General features: G+C 46.3%; 1 protein-coding gene across 1 annotated transcript in view; it reads left to right on the forward strand.

Annotated features, from left to right (window-relative positions):
* Positions 1 to 1,543: 1,543 nt before the first annotated feature.
* The window catches only part of LOC124545940 (trypsin delta-like), a 29,504-nt gene continuing 11,807 nt past the window's right edge, over positions 1,544 to 19,240 (forward strand). The window contains exon 1 of the mRNA XM_047124902.1: positions 1,544 to 1,873. Within this exon, the coding sequence (XP_046980858.1) occupies positions 1,544 to 1,873 (330 nt within the window). The remainder of the gene's footprint in view (positions 1,874 to 19,240) is intronic.

The raw sequence follows: 19,240 nt of genomic DNA on the forward strand, positions 1-19,240 counted from the left end.
CACTAATTCCATACAACCGACTAGCACAAGCACGCCACTTCACTGCCATGAGACATTTCAGCGGTGGAGGGTCACGTGGCAGCCTAATACCAGTCCTACACCACCAACAGTGCTCCAGAGCGACCAGTGTGCTCTGTTATTGGGGTGAGTATGTGATCGTACGTCTTTTATGAAGCAACACCCTAAATTTTCGAGTAACTGTTCGACAGGTGAGTTCTACACTCGAAAACAAGTTGACCTTTTCAGAACAGATACATGACCCGATGTCTGAACATTTTGTGACAACAAGACGAGCTCTGTCCTCGAAAACAACTTGACTTTTCAGAATAGATAACTGACTGAGTGTCTGAGAATTTTGTAACAAAGCTGTGTGATATCTCTGTACATTGTATGCCACTTGAGATATGACCTTTGCAGACGTTGAATATCGACAAAGGTCGCATTGTTCACGGAGCAGTCTGATAGTGCCCAACAAGTGTCTGGGCGGTACAAAAGCAGCCTTACAACCTGCGCCTCGGCCCCGGCCTCCGCCATGACGCGCGCAGCGCCTGTCATCGCCGCGGCGTGTCTGCTGGCGCCGCCGTCGCTGGCGGCTCCCTGGCTCACAAGGGAACCTCCTCATCGCACCCCGCTCAGATTTAGTTATAAGTTGGCGCAGTGGATAGACCTTGAAAAACTGAACACAGATCAATCGAGAAAACAGCAAGAAGTTGTGTGGAACTATGAAAAAAATAAGCAAAATATACAAACTGAGTAGTCCATGTGCAAGATAAGCAACTTCATGGAGAGTTTGAGGGCAGGAGCGCCGTGGTCCCGTGGTTAGCGTGAGCAGCTGCGGAACGAGAGGTCCTTGGTTCAAGTCTTCGCTCTAGCGAAAAATTTATTTTCGCAAAGTTATGATCTGTCCGTACGTTCATTGACGTCTCTGTTGACTGTAAAAAGTTTAGTGTCTGTGTTTTGCGACCGCACCGCAAAACCGTGCGATTAGTAGACGAAAGGACGTGCCTGTCCAGTGGGAACCGAAAACATTTGATCGCAAGGTCATAGGTCAACCGATTCCCCCCACAGGAAAACACGACTGATATATTCTATACGACACTGGTGACGGCATGTGCGTCACATGACAGGAATATGTTGTCGACCCACCTAACTTGTACACTTGGCCAATGGGTAAAAAGATTCTTCTACCTTGCTCGATTTAGGTTTTCTTGTGGATATGGGAATCACTCCCAAAAAAGTGATGAAAACATAAGAGTTTGTCCAGAAACCAAAAATAAAAAAATTAAACTTTTGATTCGAGAAGAGACTTGAACTAAGGACCTCACGTTCCAGAGCTGCTCACGCTAACCACGGGACCACGGCACTCCTGAGCTCACACTCTCCTTGATGTTACGTATCTTGCGCATGGACTACTCAGTTTGTAGATTTTGCTTATTTTTTCATAGTTCCACACAACTTCTTCCTGTTTTCTCGATTGATCTGTGTTCAGTTTTTCGAGGCCTATCAACTGTGCCAACTTGTAACTAAATCTGAGGGGGGTGCGATGGGGAGGTGTTCCCTTGTCAGGACTCGCGGCCACGGGCGCGTCATCAACGGCACGGCGGCCGACATCGCCGACTTCCCTTGGATGGCCTCCATGCAGATCCTGGACAACATCGGGTGCGGCGCCTCGATCATCAGCAGCACGCGGGCGCTGACGGCGGCGCACCGCGTCCTCGCGAGCCAGGAGATGCCCGACGCCTACACGACTTTGCGCGTCGGCTCGTCCAGCCGCGCCAGCGCCGGTGTCCGCCTCGACGTCGCGCAGATGATCAAACACGCCGACTTCCACATGTCCACCGACGACGCCGACGACGATATCGGCGTCATCCAGGTGAGCCGACATTCAAGAGCACATTTATGGTACGTTTAATTCAGGGTGTATACGCGGACAAGGAAAAAAAAATTCCCGGCTTTTTCCCGGATTTCCTGGTTAAAAAGCACACTTTTTCCCAGGTGAAAATACACTTCTTCCGTGTTAAGTGACAGTATACGTTTCCTCAGAACTGTAAAACTTGTCAGTCCTTTAAATGGTTATGATTTTATACACCGGCGTAGAACTTCTCAGCCCTTCAGAACACGAAACTAAGGAAAGACACAGCGTATACCGCAAGCCAACGCATACAGATCTACAGGGTGTTTCAAAAATGACCGGTATATTTGAAAAGGCAATAAAAACTAAACGAGCAGCGATAGAAATACACCGTTTGTTGCAATATGCTTGGGACAACAGTACATTTTCAGACAGACAAACTTTCGAAATTACAGTAGTTACAATTGTCAACAACAGATGGCGCTGCGGTCTGGGAAACTCTATAGTACGATATTTTCCACATATCCACCATGCGTAGCAATAATATGGCGTAGTCTCTGAATGAAATTACCCGAAACCTTTGACAACGTGTCTGGCGGAATGGCTTCACATGCAGATGAGATGCACTGCTTCAGCTGTTCAATTGTTTCTGGATTCTGGCGGTACACCTGGTCTTTCAAGTGTCCCCACAGAAAGAAGTCACAGGGGTTCATGTCTGGCGAATAGGGAGGCCAATCCACGCCGCCTCCTGTATGTTTCGGATAGCCCAAAGCAATCACACGATCATCGAAATATTCATTCAGGAAATTAAAGACGTCGGCCGTGCGATGTGGTCGGGCACCATCTTGCATAAACCACGAGGTGTTCGCAGTGTCGTCTAAGGCAGTTTGTACCGCCACAAATTCACGAAGAATGTCCAGATAGCGTGATGCAGTAATCGTTTCGGATCTGAAAAATGGGCCAATGATTCCTTTGGAAGAAATGGCGGCCCAGACCAGTACTTTTTGAGGATGCAGGGTCGATGGGACTGCAACATGGGGCTTTTCGGTTCCCCATATGCGCCAGTTCTGCTTATTGACGAAGCCGTCCAGGTAAAAATAAGCTTCGTCAGTAAACCAAATGCTGTCCACATGCATATCGCCGTCATCAATCCTGTGCACTATATCGTTAGCGAATGTCTCTCGTGCAGCAATGGTGGCGGCGCTGAGGGGTTGCCGTGTTTGAATTTTGTATGGATAGAGGTGTAAACTCTGGCGCATGAGACGATAAGTGCACGTTGGCGTCATTTGGACCGCAGCTGCAACACGGCGAACGGAAACCCGAGGCCGCTGTTGGATCACCTGCTGCACTAGCTGCGCGTTGCCCTCTGTGGTTGCCGTACGCGGTCGCCCTACCTTTCCAGCACGTTCATCCGTCACGTTCCCAGTCCGTTGAAATTTTTCAAACAGATCCTTTATTGTATCGCTTTTCGGTCCTTTGGTTACATTAAACCTCCGTTGAAAACTTCGTCTTGTTGCAACAACACTGTGTTCTAGGCGGTGGAATTCCAACACCAGAAAAATCCTCTGTTCTAAGGAATAAACCATGTTGTCTAGAGCACACTTGCACGTTGTGAACAGCACACGCTTACAGCAGAAAGACGACGTATAGAATGGCGCACCCACAGACTGCGTTATCTTCTATATCTTTCACATCACTTGCAGCGCCATCTGTTGTTGAAAATTGTAACTACTGTAATTTCGAAAGTTTGTCCGCCTGAAAATGTACTGTTGTCCCAAGCATATTGCAACAAACGGTGTATTTCTATCGCTGCTCGTTTAGGTTTTATTGCCGTTTCAAATATACCGGTCATTTTTGAAACACCCTGTATATTTGCAGGCCACAAGGTGCCATCATCCAGCACAATGCGGTAGTGCCTTACGTACGCTAGTTCATAGAGAGCGTGTGGTATCTGACTCTGAAAGCCTGCCGAGTGAGATGCAACATTTGAAGGCATTCTTCCGTCAAAACGGTTATTCTGAGAGACAAATACGTAATGCATTCAGGCCCAAGCGAGTTCAATCTATGGAGCAGAATGAAGATGCGAAGACACCCACCACCTTGGCCTTCTTGCCGTACTTTGGTGCCATGTCGTCAAGAATCGGAAGAGTCCTCGAAAGATATGACATCAAGTGTGTTTTCCGACCATCTGCGAAACTGAGCAACCTGTTAGGTTCGGTTAAGGATGATCTCGGTCTGAGGAGACGTGGTGTGTACAAGATTCCTTGTCAGTGTGGGGCGGCATATACAGGTCAGACATGTCGCACAGTACAAGAACGTTGCGATGAACATCAGCGTCATACACGCCTACGCCAACCGGAGAAGTCGGCAATTGCAGAACACTGTCTGAACACAGGACATCACATGATTTATGAAAAGACGGAAGTTTTATCCCCAGCATCCTCTTTCTGGGATTGCGTCATTAAGGAGGCAATACATATCCGTACAGCTGATAACCTTAGCAACAGGAGTGCGGGATTTCAGTTGAGTACAGCCTGGAACCCTGCATTGGCTGCTGTTAAATCACGACGAGAAAGCAAAGAGCTTTCGATAACAGACCCGTCATAACTTTGGCAGCATGTAAGTAAACACAGAGTCAGCGCATTCGCAGAACGGGCGCTCTGTGTTTCCCGGCAGAGGGCGTTTGAGTCCGGTTCCATCTATCTGCAAATTTTGGGCATGCGTGGTTTCCGCGCCTGCGCAATCTTCACGCCCGTGCTCTATATACAGCGGCGTCGACATGCGGATCTTGTCAGTCGTACCCAGCCACCAGCGAGGTTCAACAACCTGATGATGTCGGACAGTTGCTCCGAAGAAATACTGTGGGATTTGCACAACGTCATCCGGCGACACACCCGTGAAGACTATTTACAGCATTATCACTGTTAGAGCATACACACAAATAGGAAAATTTAATGGTGTAAATTAATATACATAGTGTTGCTACAAAAAAAGCACAGCTTCCACATATAATATTGGTCTCGACGATTAAGACGCTGCAAGACAAGCTAAACTTTCACGTATAATGTTGATCTTTTTTGCCCTTGTTTCGCTTTAAGATGTATCACACAAATGTGCCAGTAAAATTTTTAATACCGATATAAATGTCTGATCTCCCGGGCTCGAAATTTTTTCTAAAAGGCCTTCCTCAAACAGTTGATTTTTGAATGAGTCAAAAGCTCTGTGATTTAAGAAATTCATCGCACATTCTCGCACATAGTTCATCTTCCTTAAAAAGAAATTTACTTTGGAAGTAACGCTTTTCAATCAATCATTCGCAATATTTTCAAAAATGGTTCAAATGGCTCTGAGCACTATGGGACTTAACTACTGAGGTCATCAGTCCCCTAGAACTTAGAACTACTTAAACCTAACTAACCTAAGGACATCACACACATCCACGCCCGAGGCACGATTCGAACCTGCGACCGTGGCGGTCACGCGGTTCCAAACTGACGCGCTTAGAACCGCACGGCCACACCGGCCGGCGCAATATTTTCCCGCAACCTGTTAGAAAGAGATTCGTTTCAGCAGTTGCCAGAGAGCGCCAGATAACACGCTTCACCGCGCTTGCGCAGCTACGATGACGCAGGAATTCCGTATGTTCGCACGTGTAAAACATTGAAAGATCATACATTATGTCATAAAAGAAACAAGACATCAGAGGAATTTCGTGAACCATACTAAAATGCATAATTCGGCTTAAAGTGCATTGTATTATGACATGTTTGGTTCTTTAATATGGCATAATGCCATACGTGCTAGAAGATGAAATGCAAAAAATGGCTCAAATGGCACTGTGGGACTTAACATCTGAGGTCATCAGTCCCCTAGAATTTAGAACAACTTAAACCTAACTAACCTAAGGACATCACACACATTCATGCCCGAGGCAGGATTCGAACCTGCGACCGTAGCGGTCGCGCGCTTCCAGACTGAAGCGCTTAGAACCGCTCACCCACCCCGGCCGGCGATGAAATGCAGCAAACACTTGAAACTAGCCAGTGGTGTGGAATTAAACACATCGTTTCAAATAAATTGACTACCTCAGCGGAAAAGATTAATAAAGCCATATTTCTTTAGCAAACCGACAAAAATATCTTCACTGTTCCGCAAGGCGATTAATGCTTGACTGAAATTGCCACCCGGGGCAGATACCCCGGTTTGCTCCCACTGAATATAGCAGCTTGCGCGCGCAAGTAAAATTTTTCCGGGTAGCATCTTGCTGCTTGCCTATACAGCTAACAGTCATACTTTTGTACCCAGAAGCGCATGCATGCGCATGGGCTCGCTCGCAACTGCTCACACGAATCTAATGTAAACAGTTGTGACGTCGTGCTCATCGGAGGCAATTTGTTGTTATGAAGCATTGCAGAGTCTTCCTGAAGCCTTTTCGTTACTGGCAGGCGCTTGTATTAGCACTAGCCGGCCGAAGTGGCCGTGCGGTTAAAGGCGCTGCAGTCTGGAACCGCAAGACGCTACGGTCGCAGGTTCGAATCCTGCCTCGGGCATGGATGTTTGTGATGTCCTTAGGTTAGTTAGGTTTAACTAGTTCTACACTCCTGGAAATTGAAATAAGAACACCGTGAATTCATTGTCTCAGGAAGGGGAAACTTTATTGACACATTCCTGGGGTCAGATACATCACATGATCACACTGACAGAACCACAGGCACATAGACACAGGCAACAGAGCACGCACAATGTCGGCACTAGTACAGTGTATATCCACCTTTCGCAGCAATGCAGGCTGCTATTCTCCCATGGAGACGATCGTAGAGATGCTGGATGTAGTCCTGTGGAACGGCTTGCCATGCCATTTCCATCTGGCGCCTCAGTGAGACCAGCGTTCATGCTGGACGTGCAGACCGCGTGAGACGACGCTTCATCCAGTCCCAAACATGCTCAATGGGGGACAGATCCGGAGATCTTGCTGGCCAGGGTAGTTGACGTACACCTTCTAGAGCACGTTGGGTGGCACGGGATACATGCGGACGTGCATTGTCCTGTTGGAACAGCAGGTTCCCTTTCCGGTCTAGGAATGGTAGAACGATGGGTTCGATGACGGTTTGGATGTACCGTGCACTATTCAGTGTCTCCTCGACGATCACCAGTGGTGTACGGCCAGTGCAGGAGATCGCTCCCCACACCATGATGCCGGGTGTTGGCCCTGTGTGCCTCGGTCGTATGCAGTCCTGATTGTGGCGCTCACCTGCACGGCGCCAAACACGCATACGACCATCATTGGCACCAAGGCAGAAGCGACTCTCATCGCTGAAGACGACACGTCTCCATTCGTCCCTCCATTCACGCCTGTCGCGACACCACTGGAGGCGGGCTGCACGATGTTGGGGCGTGAGCGGAAGACGGCCTAACGGTGTGCGGGACCGTAGCCCAGCTTCATGGAGACGGTTGCGAATGGTCCTCGCCGATACCCCAGGAGCAACAGTGTCCCTAATTTGCTGGGAAGTGGCGGTGCGGTCCCCTACGGCACTGCGTAGGATCCTACGGTCTTGGCGTGCATCCGTGCGTCGCTGCGGTCCGGTCCCAGGTCGACGGGCACGCGCACCTTCCGCCGACCACTGGCGACAACATCGATGTACTGTGGAGACCTCACGCCCCACGTGTTGAGCAATTCGGCGGTACGTCCACCCGGCCTCCCGCATGCCCACTATACGCCCTCGCTCAAAGTCCGTCAACTGCACATACGGTTCACGTCCACGCTGTCGCGGCATGCTACCAGTGTTAAAGACTGCGATGGAGCTCCGTAAGCCACGGCAAACTGGCTGACACTGACGGCGGCGGTGCACAAATGCTGCGCAGCTAGCGCCATTCGACGGCCAACACCGCGGTTCCTGGTGTGTCCGCTGTGCCGTGCGTGTGATCATTGCTTGTGCAGCCCTCTCGCAGTGTCCGGAGCAAGTATGGTGGGTCTGACACACCGGTGTCAATGTGTTCTTTTTTCCATTTCCAGGAGTGTAAGTTCTAGGGGACTAATGACCTCAGCAGTTGAGTCCCATAGTGCTCAGAGCCATTTGAACCATTTTTTGTGTTAGCACTGCATTTTGTTGTGTACATGGCACATTTCCTTTGTAACTTAAGTTTTATTTTAGTTTTTTCTCTTGTTCATGTTTTATTGCTGCAGTCCTCTGTTAAAGTATTATTTCTTCCCAGTCAAAATTACAAAAATTTAACTGAAAACTAAAACAAAAAGTATCCCCGAATTCTAAAAAATTCCCGGGTTTTTCCCGGTTTTCTCCCGGATGAAAAAATACCCAGGTTATTCCCGGATCTCCCGGTTGTCCCGGGTCCTGTACACCCTGGTTTATTCTCCAAACTGCTCGCCAGCATGGCTCAGTGCTGATGAAACGAGCCCATTGAATCTTACTGGTGCATTTCACTTGCACGATCGCTGCTCGCCCCGCCATTCACCACGATCCTCATCAGTTGAGGTTCGTCTTTGGAGCAGCGAGCATCGCTCCCAGTCCTTAAACTTGAACTGTGGTTCGCTGCTTCAGTGCCGCACTAGCAGAACCGTTCTTTAGAGAACAGCACCGCGTTTTACGCGCCTTCTTGTGCGCAATACACTGAGGTAACAAACGTCATGCGATTCCTCCTAATACCGTGTTGGACCTGCGCTTGCCCATTCTCGACATGGCGTGGACTCAACAAGGCACTGGAAGTCCCCTGCTGAAATATTGAGCCACACTGCCTCTGTAGCCCTCCATAAAGGTGAAAGTGTTTCCAGTGCAGGATACTGTGCACGAAATGACCTCTCGATTTTGTGCCGTAAATGTCCGATGGCATTCATGTCAGGAGATTGCATGGGGGATTAATTATAAAGAAATGGCTAATATTAATGAATAAATGCAATGATTTTACTACCTGTGTGGCCGGCTACGAAGTTTCGTAACCGGTTGGCCCTGACTATTATTGGCACGCAACCTGACTGCACAAAATAAAAATGAAGAATGACAAGGAATTTCCATTAACACAATTGATTAAATAAGTCCCCTGCAACTATAAAAGTTACGAAACAACAAAGCACAAGTGTAACTGTTCTGTGTGTGGTAGTGTGACTCAACGTACATATCGGGTGATCAAAAAGTCACTATAGATTTGAAAACTGAATAAATCACGAAATAATGTAGATAGAGAGGTACAAATTGACACACATGCTTGGAATGACATGGGGTTTTATTAGAACCAAAAAAATACAAAAGTTCCAAAAATATCCGACAGTTGGCGCTTCATATGATCAGAATATCAATAATTAGCATAACAAAGTAAGACAATGCAAAGATGGTGTTCTTTACAGGAAATGCTCAATATGTCCACCATCATTCCACAACAATAACTGTAGTCGAGGAATAATGTTGTGAACAGCACTGTAAAACATGTCCCGAGTTATGGTGAGGCATTGGCGTGGGATGTTGTCTTTCAGCATACCTAGAGATGTCGGTTGACCACGATACACTTGCGACTTCAGGTAACCCCAAAGCCAATAATCGCACGGACTGAGGTCTGGGGACCTGGGAGGCCAAGCATGACGAAAGTGGCGGCTGAGCACACGATCACCACCAAACGACGCGCGCAAGAGATCTTTCACGCGTCTAGCAATATGGGTTGGAGCGCCATCCTGCATAAACATCGTACGTTCCAGCACGTGTTTATCAGCCAGGCTGGGGATGATGCGAATCTGTAACATATCGGCGTACCTCTCACCCGTCACGGTAGCAGTTACTGACGATTTGCTGTCCAGCGCCATCTGTTGGAAATTTTGTGAACATTGTTTTTTTTTCTAATAAAACCCCATGTCATTCAAAGCATGTGTGTCAATTTTTACCTCTCTATCGACATTATTCCGTGGTTTATTAAGTTTTCAAATTTATGCTGACTTTTTGATCACTCGGTATATCTGGCTCGGTTCTTTCTCAATACGACAAAATATTTTAAACACCATTTACAATGAACTAATTGAAAAACCACAAATACTATAATTGCACAAAGAAACCAGAATTACAAGTCTAATAAATGAACATGAGCCAGATGCTTCGTTGACTGTACCTGTGAGCAAGAGGGATTGTTATTAAAGAAAACTGTAATACTTTTTTACCTCATTAAATATTGGCGAAAATATTCCATTACACCAGCATCATAAATCAAAAGCCCATCTCCTTTCTCAAATATATTCTGACAATTGCATCTTCTTCCATCTATACATTACACCAACCGAACAGTACAACATTTCAGTCAACACTTAGACCGTCTGCTCTCTCGCCCAACAGAACAACGACTGCTCTCTACATCCTCTGAACTACTACTGGGCCCAGTGGAGGCGGCGGAGTAGTAATCTTTGGCGGAAGCTCTGGCGCTGTGACTCAGTGTAGCCACCTTTCAAGATCTGGGCAGCCAAGTCATTCGCTTGAACTATCCAGAATGCCCTTCAAACCAACTGTGAACAACTGTGGCCCAGTAACATGGTCCATTGTCATTCATAAAAATTCCATTACTATTTCGGAACATGAAGTCCATGAATGGCTGCATATGATCTCTAGGTAGCCTAGCATAACAATTCCCAGTCAGTCGTCGATTTAGCTGGACCAGAGTACGCAGTTCATTCCGTGTAAACACAGCCTATGCCCTTGTGGATCCACCACCAGCTTGGCCGGTTGCTGTGGCCGAGCGGTTCTAGGCGCCTCAGTCCGGGGTTAGGTTGTTTGGGGGAAGAGACCAAACAACGAGGTCATCGGTCTCATCGGATTAGGGAAGGACGGGGAAGGAAGTCGGCCGTGCCCTTTCAAAGGAACCATACCGGCATTTGCCTGGAGCGATTTAGGGAAATCACGGGAAACCTTTTTTTTTTCCTTTTTAAAAGCAGTGGAACAACATATGTAAAGAGGCAGTACTTCGAAAGAACAAAGCCTTCAGAGAATGGTTCCAGACCCGAACAGAGGAAGCTAGGGTAAAATATAAGGAAAGCAAGAAAGCGGCACAGACCATAGTAAGGGCGGAGAAGAAGAAGTGGATGGAAAAATGGACAAGAATGTTAGAAGAGGACAGTGAAGGGAACAAAAAAGTACTTTACACCATGGTAAGAAATAAGAGGAACGACAGAAGCGAGTGCCTGAGGATCATGGATAATAATGGAAGAGTTGTGGAGGAAATGCATGAGCTCAAAATGATTTGGAAGGAGTACTTTGAAGATCTGTTGAATGCCGCCAAGCGGGTAACTAACAGCGATGGAGAGCCTAAGGCAGCAGACGATTATAATAGTGGGGAAATTGATGATCTAACTTGGAATGAAGTGGAAGAAGCCATAAAGAGGATGAAAGGGGGCAAGGCACCAGGTTGGGACGAAGTAACAGTGGATATGATACGAGCAGCAGGAGAAGTAGGAACCCAGTGGCTATACAGAGTGCTGAGGGTGGTGTGGAAGGAGAACAGAATTCCTGAGGATTGGAAGAAAGGAATTATAGTCCCGATCTTCAAGAAACGGGGTAAAAGGAGATGTGAGAACTACAGAGGAATCACCCTGCTATGCCACTGTGGAAAAATCTATGAAAAGATCCTGGAGAAGAGAATAAGAAGCAGTATTGAAAGTAGACTGCAAGAGGAGCAGTAGGGTTTCAGACCGGGAAGATCAACAACGGACCTCATATTTGCGGTAAGGCAACTGCAGGAAAGGCACTATGAGTACAGGAAGGACTTAATCATGGCCTTTTTAGATATTGAGAAGGCGTATGACAGTATCTGTAGGGACAAGCTCTGGGATGTGCTGAACGCAAAAGGGATAGATGAAGAGATAACACGAAAAGTCAGAAAAATGTATGAGGGAAGTGAGAGTTGTGTGAAAGTGGGGAGGGAACGTACTGCATGGTTCAAGCTGGAAAATGCGCTGCACTTTCGCCTTTATTGTTTATTATTGTTATGGATGAAATCCTACAGCAAGTATCAGATGGAATTGGAGATCATAAAATTAAAGCAGTGCTTTTTGCCGATGACCTGATGTTATGGGGAAATTGCGAGAAGGAGGTGCAAGAGCAGTTAGATATATGGGAGGCAACGGCAGCACAATATGGAATGCATTTCTCTACAAAGAAAAGTGAAATAATTGTCACAACAAGGAAGAAGAATAGGCCAAATGTGGATATAACTTGTGGAGGGGAAAAACTACAAGTGGTAGAGAACTTCAAGTACCTGGGAAGCATGATTGAAAGTAAGGGGGGAAACGCAATGGAAATAAAAGAAAGGTGCAGAAAAGCAGGGCAGTTCTACAAATGCATTAGGAGGCTTATTTGGAGCAAGGAGGTGCCACAGAAATCCAAGGGAATTATATACCGAACCTACTTTGTCCCCATATTGGCATACGGAAGTGAGACATGGGTAATGCACAAAAGCGACAAAAGTAGAATACAGGCTAGTGAAATGAAGTTCCAGAGGAGCAGGTTGAGTGTAACAAGACGAGACAGATTGCGAAATGTGTATGTGAGGGAAAGACTAAAGGAGGAACCAGTACAGGACAGGATAGAAAAATCAAGACTGCAGTGGTATGGACACATGAAGAGAATTGATGAGGGAAGAATTCCAAAGCGGATGTTTGATCTGCAACTGGAGGGGAAGAGACCCAGAGGAAGACCAAGAGATAGATGGGTGAAGGGAGTGAAGGAATGTGTGACGAGAAGAGGAGAGAACTGGAAGAAGGTGGAAGAGGGGGAATGGTGGAAAGACAGAACACGATGGAGAGGCTTGTGTTCCCGACAGACCCAGCCAGTGGCTGGAAACAGTCCAAGATTATGATGATGATGACGGGAAACCTAAATCAGGATGGCCGGACGCGGGATTGAACCGTCGTCCTCCCGAATGCGAGTCCAGTGTCTAACCACTGTGCCACCTCACTCCCTCAGTCCGGAATCGCGCTGCTGTTATGCTCGCAGGTTCGAACCCTGCCTCGGGCATGGATGTGTGTCATGTCCTTAGGTTAGTTAGGTTTAAGTAGTTCTAAGTCTATGGGACTGATGACCTCAGATATTAAGTCCCGTAGTGCTTAGAGCCATTTGAACCACCAGCTTGCACAGCTCCTTGTTCACAACCGAGGTCCGTGTCTTCGTGAGGTCTGCGCCATACTAGAACCCTACCATCAGCTCTTACCAGCTGAAATCCGGAACCATCTTTCCATGCTAGTTTTACATTAGTCTAGGATCCAACCGATATGGTCACGCGCTGAGGAGAGGCGCCGCAAGCGACGTCGTCCTATTAGAAAAGGCACTCGCGTCGCTCACCTGTTGCCATAGCCCATTAACGCCGAATTTTGCCGTACTGTCCTGACGAGTACGTTCGGCGTACGTCCCACATTAATACCTGCGGTTATTTCACGCGTTGATACTTCTCTGTTGGCACTGAGAACTCTATGCAAACACCACTGCTCTCGGTCGTTAAGTGGAGGCCGTCGGCCACGGCACTCTTTGTATTGACGGGTAATGCCTGAAATTTGCTATTCTCGGCACACTCTCGACACTGTGCATCGCGGAATATTGAATCCCTAAAGCTTTCCGAAACTGGATGTTCTATGCGGCTGGCTCAAATTAGCATTCCGCTTTCAATGTTTGTTGAGTTACGTCATAATTATGTTGGAAATTTTGTGTTAGCAGAACAGCCAACACCGTGTTACGAGTGGAGGCCGAAATGCACACGTTTTAGCTCACGCAGGCTGGCGTGAAGAGGGAAGAACTATACTGACGTGAGGTCTGGGACATGACAAGGAATGAGAATTCAGAAAGCGTACATAATTAATTTGATACTTAACTTTAATCCATTAATGATGAACGTCGCTCTTGACGGTACATGATTCACAATATTATCTGTTCAGAATACATTCTTGAAGATAGTACTTATAGTAACTGAATATGGCGCCTTGCTAGGTCGTAGCAAATGACGTAACTGAAGGCTATGCTAAACTGTCGTCTCTGCAAATGAGAGCGTATGTAGACAGTGAACCATTGCTAGCAAAGTCGGTTGTACACCTGGGGCGAGTGCTAGGGAGTTTCTCTAGACTAGACCTGCCGTGTGGCGGCGCTCGGTCTGCAGTCACTGATAGTGGCGACACGCGGGTCCGACGTATACTAACGGACCGCGGCCGATTTAAAGGCTACCACCTAGCAAGTGTGGTGTCTCGCGGTGACACCACAGGAAATCTTTTCACGTCAATCATCTGAGTGAAAACGACACCTCCGTCAATATACTCCCCTTTTATACCTTATGTCCTCGATACTACCGCCATCTGTATATGTGCATATCGCTTTCCCATGAATTTTGTCACATCGCTGTACGTGTACTTTTACGTTCTCAGCTGCACCTGTACCCTTCACAGCACTGTGAACTGTATGGCACAGAGTAATTATCACTGAAACTCATATTAATCCCACTTCCTATAGGCGCTACAGTCTGGAACCGCAAGACCGCTACGGTCGCAGTTTCGAATCCTGCCTCGGGCATGGATGTTTGTGATGTCCTTAGGTTAGTTAGGTTTAACTAGTTCTAAGTTCTAGGGGACTAATGACCTCAGCAGTTGAGTCCCATAGTGCTCAGAGCCATTTTTGAACCTCTTCCTATACTATTCGTGTAAGGAGCGCGGGAAAAATAACTCCGTAAATGCCTCTGTACAAAACGTAATTATTTTTGTCTTACCTACACAATCATAGTGAGAACAATACGTAGGAAGTTCTTGTACTCGTATTTTTTTTTTAAATTCCTTACTTGATTATGGCACTTGAGGTTTTGTAAGTAGTGTTACAAAAGACAGTGTCTGTCTAACTTCAAGCAATTGGCAGAGGTTTTGATGAGTGAGTTTGCGAGTATCAAAATACGCTACTGGCCATTAAAATTGCTACACCAACGAGAAATGCAGATGATAAACGGGTATTCATTGGACAAATATATTATACGAGAACTGACATGTGATTACATTTTCACGCAATTTGGGTGCATACATCCTGAGAAATCAGTACCCAGAACAACCACCTCTGGCTGTAATAACGGCCTTCATACGCCTGGGCATTGACTCAAACAGAGCTTGGATGGCGCGTACAGGTACAGCTGCCAATGCAGCTTCAACACGATACCACAGTTCATCAAGAGTAGTGACTGGCGTACTCTGGCGAGCCAGTTGCGCGGCCACCATTGATCAGGCGTTTTCATTTGGTGAGAGATCTGGAGAATGTGCTGGCCAGGGCAGCAGTCGAAAGTTTTTTGTATCCAGAAAGGCCCGTACACGACCTGCAACATGCGGTCGTGCATTATCCTGCTGAAATGTAGGATTTCGCAGGGATTGAATGAAGGGTAGAGCCACGGGTCGTAACACATCTGAAATGTAACGTCCACTGTTTAAAGTGCCGTCATTGCGAACAAGAGGTGTCCGAGACGTGTAACCAATGGCACCCCATACCATCACGCCGGGTGATACGCCAGTATGGTGATGACGAATAGACGCTTCCAATGTGCGTTCACCGCGATGTCGCCAAACACGGATGCGACCATCATGATGCTGTAAACAGAACCTGGATTCATCCGAAAAAATGACGTTTCGCCATTCGTGCACCCAGGTTCGTCGTTGAGTACACCATCGCAGGCGCTCCTGTCTGTGATGCAGCGTCAAGGGCAACCGCAGCCATGGTATCCTAGCTGATAGTCCATGCTGGTGCAAACTGTTCGTGCAGATGGTTGTTATCTTGCAAACGTCCTCATCTGTTGACTCGGGGATCGAGACGTGGCTGCATGATCCGTTACACCCGTGCGGATAAGATGCCTGTCATCTCGACTGCTAGTGATACGAGGCCGTTGGGATCCAGCACGGCGTTCCGTATTACCCTCCTGAATCCACCGATTCCATATTCTGCTAACAGTCATTGGATCTCGACGAACGCGAGCAGCAATGTCGCGATACGATAAACCGCAATCGCGATAGGCTACAATCCGGCATTTATCAAAGTCAGAAACGTGATGGTAAGCATTTCTCCTCCTTAGACGAGGCATCACAACAACGTTTCACCAGGCAACGCCGGTCAACTGCTGTTTGTGTATGAGAAATCGGTTGGAAACTTTCCTCATGTCATCACGTTGCAGGTGTCGCCACCGGCGCCAACCTTGTGTGAATGCTCTGAAAAGCTAATCATTTGCATATCACAGCATCTTCTTCCTGTCGGTTAAATTTCGCGTCTGTAGTACGTAATCTTCGTGGTGTAGCGATGTTAATGGCCAGTAGTGTATATGACACAAATAGCCGTACCTTTTAATTGCATTGGCTTACAAGCTTAAAGGTGTATCTTAATATTTTAACTTGATGACTCGACGCATACCCGAGAAAAACAAGTCTGAACAAACGGACGGACGGACAGACTGACAACAAAGTAATCCTAAAACGGTTCCTTTTCCTTACGATTAAGGTACGCAACATTAAAAACTGAAACCACCTGTTAATTAATACCAAACTAGACCAGTAGGCTCAGAAATATTACCGTTAAACAGGGTGAGTCACCAACTACTGACACCTAACATAACTCTGAAAGTATGGTCGTACCTGTATAGTTTGTGGGACAAATGTTGCGTGGGACAACGGGAGCCGTAATATGACGTTGGTTTTTTGTTGCTAGGTAGGGTCGCGTCCGAGATGTAAAGGTTAACTTTGTTTTTTTTTTAAATGGGATGCTATATTTTGGTTCTTATTTTCTGATAGCGGTTATCGAGACGAATCTAATGATGTGTAACAGTAAGGTCTTTGAAGGTCAACGAAGGTCAAAAAGATAGCATGAACTTCTATTTACAGAAGGTGTTGGAAGCGATGACCATTGGTATCAGTGCACTGCTGCCATCTTCTTATCATGGACAGAGTGGTATTCCTTATCACATCGGCACTTATCGAAGCACATCCCCTGACAATTCTCTCTCGTACATCGTGCATATAGTAAATATCAGCCGAATACGGCGTTTTGACATGTAAACACCATTCGACGGTTTCGTAATACAACACTAATAGGAACGGTAAGACAAGTATCGTCGAATCAAGCGAATGTGAATGACGTATTCCTTCGAACAACAAGTCGATATGCGTCTCGTTTACGGAGAATGCCAATGATATTGAGTGAGAGCTAGAGACTTATACGCTGAAAGATATCCTCAACGTACTCACCCTACACCTCGTACATTTAAATATGTGTATGCTAAATTGAAAACAACCGGATCTTTAACGCATCGGAAAGCAAAGTTACTAACGAGAAAGCGGAAATTGGTACTCTTGCCACTGTGTTAGAGATCCTCGTGTTAGTTCGCGTCAAATCGCAAGGGAATCTCGCATGAGCCAGAGTCGTGTTGTTCGTTTTCTGCATCGCCATAAATAACATCCTTACCATATCAGAAATAACTGGTAAGGATTGTATGCGTCGCATTGAATTCTGCCGACGAGCTCAACGTTAGATTCAGAGGGATGACACATTTATTAATTTGATTTTATTTACTGATGAGGTTATATTCACGTACCGTGGAAATGTTAATTTGCATAACATGCGTTTTTGGGCAACTGAAGATCCATGTCCGCTCCGGAACGTTTCACACCAAAAACCGCGGTCGGTGAATGTATGGTGTGGGATTCTGGAGGACAGAATTATAGGCCCCTATTTCATCGAAGGAAATCTTAATGGTAGGAAGTACATCACATTCCTGCAAGAAACATTAGGTCTGTTACTGGGAGAAATACCTTTTGGAACAAGGAACAGAATGTGATATCAACGCGATGGGTGTCCCGCACATTTTTCGCTGATGGCTAGAAATGAGTTGCAGAGACTATTCCCAAATCGTTGGATTGGACGCGGAGGAGATGTGTCGCGGCCGGTTCTTTCGCCAGACTTGACGCCTCTGGATTTTTTCTTGTGGGGATTCGTAAAAGACATCGTTTATAAAGATGTACCAACTACACCTGAAGCTACGCGAGAGAGAATTGTCAGAGCATGTGCTTCGATAAGTGCCGACGTGATAAGGAATACCACTCGATCCATGATAAGAAGATGCAGCACTGTATTGATAATACCGACGGTCATCGCTACGAACACCTTCTGTAAATGGACGTTCATGCTACCTTTATGACCTTCTTGACCTTCAAAACCCTTATTGTTACAAATCATTGGATTCACCTCGATAGCCACTGTCAGAAAATAAGTACCAAACTGTAGCATTCCAATAAAAAAAATTGACTTTATATCTCTGACGCGACCCCACCTAGCAACAAAAAAACAACGTCATATTGTGGCCCCCGTTGTCCCATGCAACTTTTGTCCCACAAACTTTTCAGCTCCTATCATACTTTCGGTGTTATTCTTGGTGGCAATAGTTATTGACTCACCCTGTATACTCACGCGTCTTGAAGCAAAACAGTTTGACCGTTCACAATTTTGGCCGGAAGACGTCTTCCCTGGGAAGTAGTGGGGGAAGCTTACTATTAGTCGGTGTCAACTGGAATTTATTTTAAGGAAAAGTTGCATCTTCTACACACCCTGAGACTACCGATAACTTCCGACTGTCAGAATGCCGTTACGTTGGCACAGCTGAGGCACACAGATGTTACCTCCTGGTTCCTCATGAGGCTTTCAAAACAGGCCGCCTTATTCACGGAATCAGATAGGGTACATAGCAAGGAAGGTCAATTAATAGGATACCAATACATAACAAGTAAACACATTTTGCAGCTAATTTTTCCTCCAGAGGCTTGTCATAACCGTAAAAGAGTGAAATGCCTTGTGACTCACGTATTAATATAACGTTCGGAAATTCTCACTGACAAATATTATGGAATAGAGTTGACGGTACCGTTTCAGTACCGCTGGTAAGTGTACTTAATGTATTGATTAAATTCGTGAAATAGTCCTTTCATTTTCTGAATTATCTCCATTTCCTGACCGCATATGTTGACCAATCAGAAGGCGGCCTGCCTTTCGGACTTTGTTCTCTCTCCATTCGCACAGTCGCTACTCGTCACGATAAATGGTGACGTTTTGGGTTCTCTAGTTTTCCATCGCGTGAGTGAGAGATTGTGAATTTTTGGTTGCCGCATCACTTTTCTATCGCCTGGGTCGCAGTAGGTTCTAAACAACATGAACATACCCTGACTGAAAAAAATCACACCACCAAAAAATAATAAATGTACAGTAATGAAATTTCGGGAGTAACATACGTAAGTGATAAATGTTGCAAGATTTCAGGTTAATGTAAGTACGAGATACGCCATTTCAAATGTGAAATGCTGATACATTATTAACCAGTGTAACCCCAGAATGTTCAATGCAAGCATGCAAACGTGCAACC

This window comes from Schistocerca americana, chromosome 8 (assembly GCF_021461395.2).
Source record: "Schistocerca americana isolate TAMUIC-IGC-003095 chromosome 8, iqSchAmer2.1, whole genome shotgun sequence".
NCBI lineage: Eukaryota > Metazoa > Arthropoda > Insecta > Orthoptera > Acrididae > Schistocerca > Schistocerca americana.